We start from the raw sequence: 15404 nt of genomic DNA, 5'->3' as shown, positions 1-15404 counted from the left end.
TACTGGGAAATTTCCAAATCACAATGATGAGGAAGCAATTCTAGAAAGTTTTTCCACCTGATATCCACCACTACCCCCTTAAGAACGACTGTCAAAGAACCAATGAACAGCTTGACCAAAAAAAAAAAAAAAAACCCAGAATGATCAACCTCTAATCCTGTGAAAGGATTCAACAGGAAATCAAAATGAGGTAAAAAGTCACAGAATTTTCCCCAAATATTTCACCAGACAACTTTCTAAATGAAATTTCTCAGAAAATGATAGTTTCAATCAAGTAAAGCCCCCAAACACATTTAAAGGACAAATAATTTTTCCTAATTCTTGGCTCCTCTCCACCTATGGAAATAAACCAGCTGCATAAATGACAACTATTTTGTCTTTTATTTGAACTGTGAATCATATTCGGCTTGAGTGAAAATCTATTATTTTATATTTTATAAAGAAATGTCAAAATCCATGTTGTAATCAATTAAAACACAGAACTGTTGGTACCGAAATGATAAAAAGCTATGCTGAAAGTCTGACAATGTAGTCAATCAACTATGGTAAGGTTACTAAAACAACTTAATATTTTAGCAGTTAATTATTTACAAAGGAATTTTAAGGATAATTCAAGTAACTATTATGCACAATTCTTACCACATTCTGTAAAACTGCTTATGAAGAAAAGCATATATTCAAATTGGCAAGAATGCAAAAGAAATTAATAAACATGTAGCTTAATAGTGGTTCTACATGCTCTCCAAGATGAAGGTTCTATGATCTCTAGTTATGAGAGAGAGAGAAAACCATAGTAACCACCAATTGAAGTTAAAAAAAAAAAAAGCAGATAATCCCAAAGTAAAAATTTGTGGTTTTATGGATCTGAATGGATTCTGCTGGTATGCAGATTAATTCCTTTGCCATTTATTTATTCATTGCTTACTATTCCACAGAGACTGAAGAGCCTGGACTAAGAACTATAGAGAGATGAAAGGTGAATAAGCCTCCGCCACTGACTTTAGAGAGGATATATTCTAATAAAGTGTACTGATTTTAAAAACCTATGATTAAAGATGAAAGATTAAAAAAAAAAAAGTCAAAATGAGCACCAGCAGAAACTAGCAATAGGAAGTATTTTTAAAAGATCAGAAAAACTGAACTGCAGTATGAGGTTTTATCAAAAGTTAGATTTCTATTGGGATGATGAATCCTGAAAATTAGAGGAATAATTCTTTCCTTATATAAATCTGATACAAAATTTGTTCAATTCTCTTTACAAGGAAATTGCTCCGCCAGTTTGAAAGCTGTCCTTTGTAGATTCAAAAGCCAACCTGTGAATGTTTCTTCAGCATTTACTATTTTAGGTATGGCTTTACAGGCTGAGATTATAAGCTTGGGCTCAGTGCCTTTCTCTTAATATTTTTGTCTCATGGACAAAGACGTAAGTGAGCAAATCTCAATTAAATTTTTGAAAATACTCAAAATCATTTGTAAAAGATCACAATAAAAAATCAACTGTTAGGTGGGATCTCAAAACATGAATAGGTGTCTTCTGAGAAAGAAGGCTTGGAATTTTAATTTTTTTCTCTTTATTGGGGTGGGGTGGGGGTGGCATGGTAACAGTTCAATGTGGAACAGGTCAACGTGGCTGAAGCATAGGGAGGCAAAAAGAAACCTAACTGAAAGAAGCTGTAAAGGAAGCCTAAGGTCAGGTTAGGAAGGGCCTTTCAGAGACATTCCCTATGTATTAAGAACCTACTACCTACCAGATACTCTTCTGGGTACTACGGATGCAGATACAGAAGCAGACACATTTCCTGCTCCCTTGGGACTTGCATTACCATCTCTTATAGGCATTTAACTTTTAAAATTATATATACAAGTATTTGCATACATAATTATGCACCGAGAAAAATGCTAAAAAGGGAAAGGAATGTGGTATGAAGAAAACACTATAGTATAACTAAGTGAGCCAACCTAAACTGAATATCAGGCGAGACAGACATGAAGAGCCGGCAAGAATTAAGGGGAGAAGAAATTGGTACAGGTAAGCATATAAGGAGATTTATAGACCAAATAAGGATTTTCTTTTTATTCTAAGAGCAAGAGAACATTACTGAAAGGCATTTGGGTAAGGACCTGGAGTAAACAGAATGATCAGCTTTGCATTTCAGAAACATTAGTACAGCTATACTGGGGACAATAGCATGGAGAGAATGTATTTTCATTTAGGCAGGCTGATCAGACACCAGCGAGAACAACTACAGCAGTCCAATGAGAAATGATGGTACTTTGGATTAGGGTTATGGCAATCAATGGAGATGGAAAAAGTAGACTGTTGCCGCCTTTCTCCACCCCTCCTCCCCTTCCAGCCCCCGCCGTCCTTCCCGCCAGTCCTGCCCATATTGCCAACCCACAATCTGCCCTCTTCCCCAGTAACTGCTTACCTCAGGTCTATCCATCAGCTTCAGCCTGTCCACAGCCGCCCCTTAGCCAGCCCTCCCTTCATCACGCCCCTCCCTCTACCCAACCCTATATAGCTAAGTGTACTTCCGTAATAAAGCAGACCTGTTCTTGCGCTCAAGCAGTCTCCGTGGTTTTTCCTCAACCGCGCGTCCCCCACGCCTGGAGAACCGGTGTTCCATCTTGGAGCACCCCCAGCCGGCTGCCTGGCAGGAGCAAGCCCCACCGACTCTTGGGCCTGAGCGAGGACGAAACCCTCACACTCAGCTACAGTAGACATATTTGAGATTTACAAGGTAAAACTAATAAGCATTCAAAACCATTTAGACATGGGAATGGAAAGGGATAAGTTGAGGAATGCATAAAAAGAAAACCGCCAAGCCTTGGAAGTTAAAATCAACAGATGTATAAAGTCCAGTCTTAAATGTTATTGCACAGCCATTGTCATGTAAGATGGTTAAACGACTCATTTACAACAGAAGAATTAACCCTAGTTCGACTGCAGACTACAACGAATGGACACTCCTCTGATCCTAAAGAGCAACATCTCAGAAACAGAGGAAGATCTGAACTTCACCAACGTCCTGTGCTCTGACTTCCTCTGCCCTCGGCTAAAAGTGGGACCGCGAAGAAACAAAACACCAGCCTCTGCCATGTGAGAACTGAGCTGAGACTCATAGCAAGGCTCAATGTTATCAAAAACTGATGTGGGCTGGGCGGCTCTCCATGTTGCAGGCAAGCCTGCCTTCACAAGGACACCCGAGGAATCAAACCCAGGGCTTCCCATATGGTAGATGCGGAGCGCTGCCCAGCCTGCAAGCTCCGCGGAGAGCCGACTTAGCAAGATGATGCAACAAAAAAGGGAGACAAGCAAAAACACAGAAGAGCGTGCAGCAAATGGACACAGAGCAGACAGCAAGCAAGCTGCAAGGGAGGAGGGGAAATAAAACACAGACACAGAAGAACACACAGCGAATGAACAGAGAGCAGACGGCATGCAAGAAAAAAGTCACAAGGTGGGGATTAAAAAAAAAACTGTATGTGATGCTTACTGCAAAACCATATTGTTTTTCTGGATTAAAAATCTCATAGAACATCCACTTCAGACATGGTCACAGAAAATAAAATATATCAAACACCCCCCTTTCACAGAGTAACTGGTACTGGTACTTCTTTATCAATTACAGCTTTTCCCTCTGTTTTAGTCTACCCTCCCTAAAAAATTTAATAAGATGTCCAATCACAGAATTGCCATGTTCTGACAACAGCCAATCCAGAGTGAAACTTGTCTTCTTTAAACCCTATCCCAACTTATCCCACTAAAAAGGTTCTAACACCCTCTGAGACCCTACAGTGTGTGCTCTCTCCCTCACTGCAACAAGTAATTAATCCAACTTGTTCAAATATAGATGCATTTCTGGTGATCTTTGGCTGGAGGGCACTGACAGGTGTTGGAGATGGCTATAGGAAAGAATTTCAAGAAGGAAAAAATGGTGAACAGTGCTTAAAAAATCAAATAGATGAACACAGGAAATATCTGAGGAAGAACAGTTTCGGTGAGCTCAGATGGGCAATAGCCAAAGTTTGGAGTTTATCTTTTAGCCAATGGGAATGAGTGGAGGCAATAATGAGCTTTGTTACTCACAAAATTAATGGCAGAATGAACAAAAGACTGGAAGGAAAAGACCTGATACAGGGACAGTAATTTAGAACTACTTATCAGGGGACTAATGGAGAGAAGTTAGAAGGATTACATACTGGTTACCAGGTAGCTACCAGGTACTGCTGCTACAGGATTACATACTGCTACCAGGTAGCAGGCCAAAGATAAGAACAAAGATTTGTACAGTGGAAGTGGGGAAGTTAAACCAGTCTCCAGATACAAAGTGATGAACAATATCCAGTCTAATACTTCTGCACCTAACTTATTTTACTGGACTGAAAGTTCCTTGAGGGAAGAAGCATGACTTACCTTTAGTAAACCCATTGTACAGAAGCAGAAATAATGGTAGAAATAGACACCCTATACTATACAATGAGTAACTCTCACCAAAATCCTCCCCTCTAATAAAAACACAATTTTACCCATTTCCAATAGAAATCTAGGTAAGATGAGCCAAATGCATGACCTGTGAACCAATTATCTTTCAAAGATCTTTCACACATACCACTACTATCTAACTTTTTCTCCTGTATTCCAGAGAGCTGTAAATTAACTTGGAACAGTCTAAATATTGTTCATGTATATAAAACTAATTTTTAGTCATCTTTCTTCTTCCATTTCCTCAATGAGGTCCTTTTCTCCTCCCTTTTTCAGTGGTGAGCTCTAATTATCACTGATAATCAGTCCTACCTGCGTACCTATATAAAGAAAATTCACATAAGTGAAATCATGTTATCAACATCAGTTTGCAAAGTACCTGAAAAGTGCCCAGAAATCACCTTCTTTATCTCTGCAAACTTTGTTTCCACTGATTCAATCTGCTTTTCCTCAGGCACAACTAGTCAAGATAATTTCACTTAGTATTTCCTGTTATGTTATTGTAAATGCCCACATAGTATTTTCAACTATGTTAAAGAACCTTTAAGATCTCTTCCAGCTCTCAAAGTCTATGAATCCATAACAGCCCTGAGAATTGTATTAGCACTTTGAAAACCGTCTCTAAGAGACAATGTTTTCCAATATTCAAACCTCCTAAACAAATTTGGTAATATACACCATTAACAAGCTGAGAAGCGCTTGTGCTCTACAATGCAGTGAATTACTAGTTTAAGATTTTACCAAGTGGTACTTGAAAAAAAAATCGGTAAATTTTACAACGGCTCCTTGAGGAAATTTCCTAAAATCCTTATATACATTTCTCTTAACTCTGGAACTAAAATCTAACTAAAACAAGCATCAACTTAGCGCCCACAGTAGACACAGTGGATGATTCAGCCCATCAATACAAAGTTCCTACCCTCAAGGAGCTGCCTACACAATATCCCAGCTCAAGATTATCTACTCCCTTTTCCTCAATGGAGTTTTGTACAGTATGCTTTCATAGCTGTACTCACTCTTGAGAATTTCATTTTCAAGACCTATATCAGACCTTTCCATGAATATGAATTTCCTTGTTCTACTCTTCTCTGCCACTTATTGCCTGACAATTAAATATTGCTGAGTTATTTATCTTTTTACAACAGTGCCTTAACCACTGAACAAACAAGTAGACTTGTGTGTGCAAGCAATAGATCTTGATCTTTGAAGTCCCTATGAGACAAGTAATAAGAGTGTCTTCTAGCACAAAGTATCCCATAAGCCTAACTTTGAAGTGAACTAAAATATAAAGGATTGACTCTTAACATCCTCAAATCAAAACCCTGGAGAAGCAGCACAACACAGTATCCCAAGTATCCCACAGTCTGAACTCTGGGATAAAAAAGTTCTGGAAATCCCAGATCTACTACTATCTGACTGACCGACCCTCAGTAAGTACTTAATTGCCTCCGTATTTCAGTTTCCTCACAGCATAGATTGTCAGTATCCACTTACTAGAGTTGTGAGTATAAATAAAATCAAGTGTATAAAGCCCAGTATTAAGCATTAATATTAACTATTATATACAGAGAAATAGAAGAACGATAAATGTTTTCTTTAGCTCTTGATGCCTTGGAATAATTTCAGTTGGAAGTGAAGCATATGAAATACAAGAAGAACTTAATTATTTCTACCCACTGAATATTCAATATTAATATTCACATACGGAGCAGCACATGATTTATCCACAAGAAAGCATTAACTCTGATATCTAAAGAATTGCCTATAACACTTTATTTTTATTCTTTAATCCTTTATGGAACATGCACCAATGCACCAACAGAATTCCTCGAACTTAATGTAACTAATATATACTAGTATACAGGTTATCTAGGAGATAAAAATCTGAGTTCACTGATGGAAGTGTTTCTTTTGAAAAGAAAGGGTTATTGTTCTCAACAAATGTTTTTATCATTTCTCTTTCAAAGGCTTATATGAACTACCATTCATTTAAAAAAAAAAAAAAGTATTTTCAAAAGACCAAGGACAGTATATGATAGACACTACCCTAATAGAGACACAAATGCCCTCTGTCTCTCTCAAAGAATTCCTAGTCTTGACATTTCTCATCCTAATGTTTCCCCATTTATCCTAAACCCTAATATCTCACCTTTGAAGAATGCAGAATACTGAAGAACAAAAGAAGGGGGATACTGGGTAATTTTTTTCCAATAAACTAACACTATATTCAAGTTCTACAAAAGGATTCTTTACAAATGCTGAAATTTCAAAAATTTGAGCCTTGAGCCCATTTCTTTACATTCTTCCCATTAATGAACATGTAGATACCTATATAGGGACCTGAAATTTCAGGAACATAAGAAACCTTTTGTAATTACTTTATATAAGCTCTCAGAAATGACAATTTAATCTCAAATTAGGTAACTTGCTCAGGATCTCAGATAGTTCACAACAAAAAAATCATGTGATTAGTAGGTCAAATTCTTTCTGGGGTTTACCATGAAAATAATTTTTTCTTTTGCTCCCCTTAGTACAGGGTAGATGACTTTAATGTTAATTTACCCTTGTCATCAAGACATTCTGGCAGTTAGTATTTTAATACGTAGTGACAAACTGTGATACCTACACCAAATAAATAATTTTTTTTTAAAAAGAACACGTTAAAATAAATGCCTACACTGAAAATATGCAGAAAAATCTTAGAAATATTTGACTTCAAATGCTCACCCATTTAGTTAACCCTTAAATGTCTGTAATTTAATATACATAGCATTTTAGTTCCAATGACTTGTCTGTTAACTGAATGGCTAAAGTATATTATAAAAAGGTCTTTAAAACAATGTTAATAAAATATGTTAATGATGCCAAATTACTGGAAATCATCTACTGGTCCTAAAATATTTTCTATAATCGTCAACAACTCTAAGAAATATATAGATATTATAATTTCAACAAATCTTCTAAGCAATGTTTTGCATCACGATAATCCATATTAAGTTTTGCACTGGCTGTGGATGCATCAGAGCATTAATATTTCTCTCACAGTTTATGAAATAAAAACAACACGAGATGGGTGATACTGCATATGATTACTGACTGTGAAGCTTCCTTAAAAAGTCTTTCTAAGCATATTATCAATACTTCTTTACCTTTAGACGGAAATGTGAATACAATCAAAATGAAACGTAGCACTTTTACAGGATAAACCAAACTGACAGAAAAGGGGGGAAATCACACCACATACCTTACATAGGTTAAAGTTATATATGTTCTATGCAAATATTTAAATTGGAAGCAGAGCTCCAAAGGAAATCAAATAGCTCTCTAACGTTTTTTAAACTTATAATTCTTTAATCCTCTGTTCTAGAACTACACAAATCTAAAATTTCAAAATAACCAAAACAAAAATACATCACTTCCAAAAAGTCACAACACTAAAATATTTAGTATTAAACTAGTTTTTAGAAGTGTCTAACACAATTCTTTAAAAAAGCCTAGGCAGCAAAACTTTTCAAAAATCATATTTAGTTTTGAAGTCACGGGACCAAGCTATAAGCACTTCTTTGGTCATTTTCATACACCACTACATCAATTTAATTAGGAACACTTAAAAAATCAGAAAATTTTTTCCTTGTTGATAAGGCTTCAGCATGTTTCAGGTGTACCATTTCTATAAAAATTAAAAATTGCTCTTCAGCCACAATTTTGGAGACTTTCTAGTTGTTCTTTCTTTTTAAAATGCATGCAAACTACGACCACCAAATCCTTAGAGAACAATTTTTTAGATTCAAAGTGAGATGAAAGGTGGAAAAGAAGAAATGTAACAATTACTGTAGTGCAAGAAAGAGACCAAGATAATTGGGAATGTTTAACAATTTTTCAAAATGTTTTTTATCAAGAATTTGGAACCGACAGTTCAAATCCTCTGGAACAGAACCTTTTCATATTCCCCATCCCCACGTAAGAAAACCCCTACTTTTCAAGAAGACCATTTGCTCAGTTTACTTTTCTGTTTAAGGTTCAGCAACTCGCCCCTCTGGCAGTGATTTTGGGTATAAGGACAGGAGACTGAAAGCCCAAGCTCTGGCTGGGGTTTATTCTGACAAGGAAAACTGACAAGAGATGCTGGCGGGAAAACCTTACAAGCAAAGTTTCTTTTAACCGCTCCCTTCCCCCCTCCCCACCCCTTTCTTCTCACCTTCGCTTAGAGGAATAATTTCAGGAAAAAGGATATAACCCAACCCACAAGGAGTTCCTAAAAAGTTAACTGTTCGAGCTGAATCCAGCCAGACCCATTCACACCTCCGAGAAGGGGTGCGGCCCTGGGTCCCCGCGTGAGCCGAGCAGCAAGGGCCCAGCGAGCAGGTCGGCCTAGCGCCTCGGGCGGGAAGGCCCGGCCGCCAGGTCTCCAGGCCTAAAGCAACTCCCTTCCCCAACAATGGTGGGTGTTTTCACCCCTTCGCGCTACCTGGGACGCAGGAATCACGTCCCGGAGGCAAGGAATGCGGTGGGGGCAGCAATGGACCGACGACGAAGGGACTTAGGGCGGGCGACGGACAACAGCCTACAGGGGAAAAATGGGAGTAGGGGGACAGGGTACCGGAGGAAGGGAGGGAAGGAAAGGAGCCTGACAGGATCAGATGGCGGGGAGGGAGGCTGAAGACCTCGCGGTAACGAGGAAGCAGGTTCTGCCCCAAGAGGTGGGGCAAGGCCTGCGCGGAGGAGACCCCGAGGTGGGCTTAGAGGCGGACTGCGGCCTCACCTGAAGTCCTTGTCGCTGGATGTCATCTTCTCCAGCAAATTGGAAATATGGTACGAGGCGCTCGCCATGTTGCCGGCCTCGATCCCGGCCGCCGGCGCCGCTGCTGCTGCTGCCCGCCGCCGCCGCCGCCGCTGGGGCTCCTCCTTTCGCTCGCGGCGGTTCCCGCTCCCAGGGTCGCAGCGCGACGCGGACGCTGACTAGGGAGGCGCCTGGGCGGGCTGCCTCCTCCCCGGAGAAGCGTGGGCCTGTCCCGGGGGAAGCAAAAGCTACAGTGCCGACCTAAAGACGGCGCTGCTCGCGGGAGGACGAGCCCATGAGCGGCGGGAAAATACAGCAAGGCCTCTCCAAAGATCCAGACACTTCCACTCCGGCCTGCCTGGCTCTCCCTCCGAATTCGCTCCCTAGAGCGAGAGGCCAAAACCCGCCTCCTCTGCTCCTGGGGCGGGGGCAACAGACGCGAGACGCTACGGAAAGCCCGGGTCAAGGTTCACATAGGTTCCCCACGCACGCTTTAGAGACGCTAGTTAAAGGGCAATCCTGTTGGCTGAAGTCTCTGTCAGTCTTCGCGTGAACGGCCTTTCCGGAGGCATGACAACGATTAAACAGGGAATGTTCTCGCGATACTTTTCAGCGACGGTTGAAGGACGGGGGGCGAGTGGCACAAGCGAGCAATAATCTGAAAGCCTAAAGACTTTCCGTGCTTTTTCCGTGTGGCATTAAGAAAATAAAAGTTTACAGTTTTTAAGGAGTATAAGATCTGAGAGTAGTGCTAATTAAGGGATTGGCCTGGACACGAACAGAAGGATTATTAGCCGGGGCTTTCCTTTCGAATCGGACGCGTGGCCTGCCTTCCTTGAACGCGGTGGTTTAATATTGCCACGTGAAAACCACAAATACCAGAATTCAGTCGCGGTAATTACACTAGGTCAGGACGTGATTGGCTGCAGAAATTTGTAACTTTCTCATTGGCTCCATGGGAGGAGTGCCTGTTGGGAGTTGCAGTCTGAATAGACAGCACTGCTGGGTAGGACCTTTGGGTCACTGCGCGCTCCGTTTCTGCGGCGGATTCAGATGTGTTTTAAAGACTTTTTTGTGGTTGAGGGATGTTTGGAGATCTATGCTGCTGAGATCTGGGCAGACGCATTGCGGATTCATGAATGCTGATGTTCGTAGCAGAGGCCTAGTAGCGACCGACAGTTTCCTCATCCTCAAAAGGTACTTGAGCCGCCCACCTCTGGCTGGACACACTCTGCGTCGTAGAACCAGCGCCCCACGGCCAGCAGACCGTTGTGAGACTAATGGGTCTAATCGTTTGATTCAGAAGGACTGAAAGACTACCTTCTGTAGTCAGTCAGCTTTCGTGGACTTGAAAATCTCGCAGCTGTGTACTTTATTGTTCCCCAGATATATACTCACAGCCATCAAATAATTTGTTTTAGTATCCAAGTTTTTACCTGCGTTATAGTTTGGGATTTTTCACATAAATTTTGTCACCTAGAGATAAACACGTAAGTTTGTTAATGGATTTGAGGTAGGTGGAATTGGAACTAGCTGACAGACCTTTCTAAAAAATTACAGAGCTCAGTGAGGAGAAAAGGAAAATTCAAACTCCTTATTTGTTTTGTTTAAAAACAGCAACAAAACACAAAAACAGCCTTTAAATAGCTCCCTACTTCTAAGTATGTCAAGCCCGATAAAACGTAGCCAACATTTCTTTACCTTTCTTTCAACTACACTCACCAAATATTATTTTCTAAAAGACAGACAATAACAGTTTTTAAAAAAATGTGTTCTGGCCTCACGTTACATACCTAAATTTCCTCTCATTACTTTTGTCTCCCTCCATGTATCTTTTTACTTTAATTCTGTTTTCCTCCACGGTAATGTCATATCTCTTACATCATTTTACTCAAGTTTACCGCCATTATTAGGGCCTCTAAACATTTCTTGAGTGCTCCTGCCACAATTTTCCCATATGCTCTGAACAACCTGTGTATAATATTTAATTACACGAACATGCACAAACAAGCGGGCCATTCTTCTTATGTGTAGTCTAAAGTCTGAAATTTCAGTCACCGTATAGTAACCATTTTAACCTGTATCTCATCAGACACAAGTCCTGTTTTGTCTTTTTTCGTGTGTAACTCCTTTCATTTATCAGATTCCAACTGAGCTCTAATATTTGGAGTCAGAGAACTTGAATGTAAATCATGTTTGTGCTACTTAGTCTTTGTATTCAGGCTAACAAGATGATAATCTGAGTGCTTAATACTCAAAAAGTAGTTTTAAGAACTAAATAAGACTTCACATGTAAGTCCTTAGCACTTGGCATGGAACATAATATTTATACCTAATAATTCTTGCATACTTACAAAGATACAGGAAAACACTGAATACCAGCTAGCCATCATATTTTCTCAGTCTTTTATTCGTATTCCCAAATCATTCGCACAACCAGGTTAGACTGAACCAAAACATTGTTTTTATAGTGCTAGTCAGCTATTTAACACATTCATTGTTTCTCTACTATAGAATAAAATCCAAATGATTTAGCAATCATTGGCCTCCACCTGTCTCTAATCGTTTCTTTTTGACCTCTCTCCCTTTTTTCTTTTTTTTTCCTCTCCCCTTCCCCCCCCACCCTGGTTGTCTGTTCTCTGTGTCTATTTGCTGTGTGTTCTTCTTTGTCTGCTTCTGTTGTTGTCCGCAGCACGGGAATCTGTGTTTCTTTTTGTTGCGTCATCTTGTTGTGTCAGTTCTTCCTGTGTGTGGGGCACCATTTCTGGGCAGGCTGCACTTTCTTTTGCTCTGGGCGACTCTCCTTACGGGGCACACTCCTTGTGCGTGGGGCTCCCCTAAGCAGGGGACACCCCTGCGTGGCAGGGCACTCCTTGGGCGCATCACCACTGCGCGTGGGCCAGCTCCACACGGGTCAAGGAGGCCCGGGTTTTGAACCGCGGACCTCCCATGTGGTAGACAGATGCCTTAACCACTGGACCAAGTCCACTGCCCTCTTCCATTATTCTAATACAAGAATTGCTCCCGCCAGTTTGTGTGTGTATGTGCATTTGGTGGTGTTTGTTTTGAGTCCCTCTAATACAGGGGTTCTTAACAAGGAGTCAAAGAGCTTGAATTTAAATTCAAAAAACATTCTTGTGGGGACATGTTGGTGCAGGTGTGATATATTTATTAAATAATACACAGTATAGTGTAGACTTAGTAAGGGGTCTGTGGTTTTCACCTGACTGGCAGAGGGGCCCATGGAACAAGAAAGTTTAAGAACCCCTGCTCTAATATTTTCTATGACCTTGCACATAATAATAAAAGGCAGTTATGGATCAGGACATGTTCCTTAACCTTCAGGACCTTTCATGTTAAGCAAACTTAAATTTCATACCAGAATTCTTTTATTTTCAGCAAAACTGTGAAAAATTCTCACCCTAAGTATATAACCAAAATATTTCAAAATGAGAAATAGGCCCTAAAATTGTTTTTAAAAAATTTTAAATATGATGAACTGAGGTGAATGTTAAGAGATAAATGTCCATAAAGTGAGGGCAATGAAAATAAATATAATTGATTTATTGAGTAATCTGAAGTTGTTGGGTTACTAACATGAAGTGTTATCTGTTTTAGTTTTCAAACCCACACTTGTCAAATATTTTCCATGACCTCTAATGATATCTTGTGCAACCCCCTTATTCCAAATTTAAAGTCCAATCCAATTTAGTCCAAAGTCCAGCCGAATATCCCCTTCTGCTTCTAGGGTTGAGGGGAATGACAAAAGAAAAGAGGCAAATTTTCTTTATTTAATTGGTAAAAAAAAAACGGGTAAATTGACTCTTTGGAAGATACCCAAATGCTGGCTCTCTTGTGAGGGACACAGCATTATACGTTATTTGAGGCCTCACCATTGTACACTTTCCTAATGTAACAGGTTTGAGTACTCCATAGCTCTCCAGGTAGCAAACAGTACTCTAGAGGGCTCAAACCCAACTTAATTTGGAGTTATCCACTGACTTCCTGGAAGCCCATGCATCCTTGCCAATGCCATTTAAATAGAGGAAGTACAGAGTGCTGTTTTGCTGACCCCCCTGTGGCAGTTTGAGATTATTTTATGAATCCCAAAAAAAGAAAGATTGTTAGTAAACTAATCTGTTTCTGTGTGTGTGATACCCTTTGATTGCATTGAATTCAGATGAGGGGTTGTTAATTAGATTTCTTGTTAAGATTGCTGTGGAGCTTTTTATTAGACTACAGCAGTGAGGCTTTACTCAAGGTAAGTCCCCTCCCCCTTGCTGGCTCTGCTATAAATGGACTCAGACACAGGAAGAAAGAGCTCTGCCATTTTTTATCCTGCTATGTGATAGAAAGGAGAAGGCTCAAACAGCTGAGGCCCTGGGGAGAGATGAGCCATTTGCCTGATAGATTACAGCTGAACTTGGGAAGAGAGTGGAACCACCCACTCTGATACAGAAGGCCCAGAAAGAAACAAGCCCAATGCCAGGAGACAGAGGACTACAGGATCACTTAAGTATGAACCCCCAGGGAGCTGGGCCTGCAGTGCAACTCAAGAGGAAAGGCTGAGCCTGGAGGAAAGACTGAAGCCTGGGCAGACATTGGTGGCCAACTTGCTTCACCATATGGCAACATGCCAGGATCAAGAGTAATGGACTTTAGTGAGAAAGCATTTCTGATGGTGCTTTGATCTGGGCCCTTCACATCCCTGGAACTGTATGTCTTTATCCCAAATAAATCCCCTTTAAAAGCCAGCTCATTTCTGGTGCTTTGCATTGACAGCTCTTTGGCAAACTAAAACACCCCCTTTTTACCCAGCCACTTCTCTCCAGTCTTATTCCTGTGCTTAAATGGGCACAGATCAGCAGAAGGCCAACCAAGGAATAAATAATCTGAAGGTGTTGGGGTACCAACATGAAATTTCTTTGTTTTAGCTTTTCAATCACTGCTTTCAAACACACTCTGACAGTTTTGACCTTCACCCTTAATGACATCTTTTTTTTTTTTTAAAGATTTATTTATTTATTTATCTCCCCTTCCCACACCCCACCCCACCCCACCCCACCCCACCCCAGTTGTCTGTTCTCTGTGTCTACTGGCTGCGTGTTCTTCTTTGTCCGCTTCTGTTGTCAGCGACACGGGAATCTTTCTTTTTGTGGCGTCATCTTGTTGTGTCAGCTCCGTGTGTCCGGCACCATTCTTGAGCAGGCTGTACTTTCTTTCGCACTGGGTGGCTTTCCTTACGGGGTACGCTCCTTGCATGGGGCTCCCCTACGCGGGGGACACGCCAGGGTGGCACGGCACTCCTTGCGCGCATCAGCACTACGCATGAGCCAGCTCCACACAGGTCAAGGAGGCCTGGGGTTTGAACCACGGACCTCCCATGTGGTAGACATACACCCTAACCACTGGGCCAAGTCCGCTTCCCCTTAATGACATCTTGGACAGACTTCAAAGCTCTCCAAAACCTTCCTTTCCTTCAGGGAGTCTCATTTCCTCCAAGTGGTTTTCTTTTGGGCCCCACCCCCACTCAAGTGGATAAGGAGGAAAGACCCAGCACTCTTGCACAACTGATAATCACCACATTTCTCGTAGAATCTGCTCTACTCACTGTTAAATGCTTATACAGACTGGAGAGTGTTGGCAGGATGATGGTAGTAAAAAAAGTTCTAAAAAATGGTGTCTGGCCTGCCTTGCTGGGTCTCTAAAATTAGGGTGCTATTTTATTCCTAACAGTTTCAACTTTGGGGCTTCTAAAGTAATAAGAAATGACTCATCTTATAAATGTGTGGAGGGAAAATGAGGAAAAAGACATCTAAGAATGAGGATGGGCAGGGAAAGGGACAAGTTAAGAGTGATATTAGCTTTTCTTTTTTATTAAACAAGTCAATTTTATTGGTACATAGTAATCAAGCATGCAGTTCGTCCAAATGTACAATCAGTGGTATTTGGTATAACCACGTAGTTGTACATTCATCACTTCAGTCATTCTTAGAGCATTTTCATTATTTCAATAATAATAGAAACAAGTAAACAAGAAAATTCTTCCCCTCTCAATCTTTCTATGTTTCCCCTGCTGTACGCAGCTGCTATTTCTGGCTGTTCTTGCACAATTATTTATTTTATTATTCAGCAATT

The 15404-nt window shown here is 40.7% G+C and overlaps 1 protein-coding gene across 1 annotated transcript in view; it reads right to left on the bottom strand.

Moving 5' to 3' along the window:
- CAND1 (cullin associated and neddylation dissociated 1) overlaps nt 1-10123 on the bottom strand; it is a 52828-nt gene extending 42705 nt beyond the window's left edge. Inside the window, exon 1 of the mRNA XM_004469035.4 lies at nt 9249-10123. Within this exon, the coding sequence (XP_004469092.1) occupies nt 9249-9316 (68 nt within the window). The 5' untranslated portion in view covers nt 9317-10123. The remainder of the gene's footprint in view (nt 1-9248) is intronic.
- Nucleotides 10124-15404: the final 5281 nt, after the last annotated feature.

Source organism: Dasypus novemcinctus, chromosome 12 (assembly GCF_030445035.2).
Source record: "Dasypus novemcinctus isolate mDasNov1 chromosome 12, mDasNov1.1.hap2, whole genome shotgun sequence".
In the NCBI taxonomy this organism is placed as follows: domain Eukaryota; kingdom Metazoa; phylum Chordata; class Mammalia; order Cingulata; family Dasypodidae; genus Dasypus; species Dasypus novemcinctus.
Note: the sequence above shows the minus strand (reverse complement) of the source record. Positions and strands in the feature narration are given on the sequence as shown.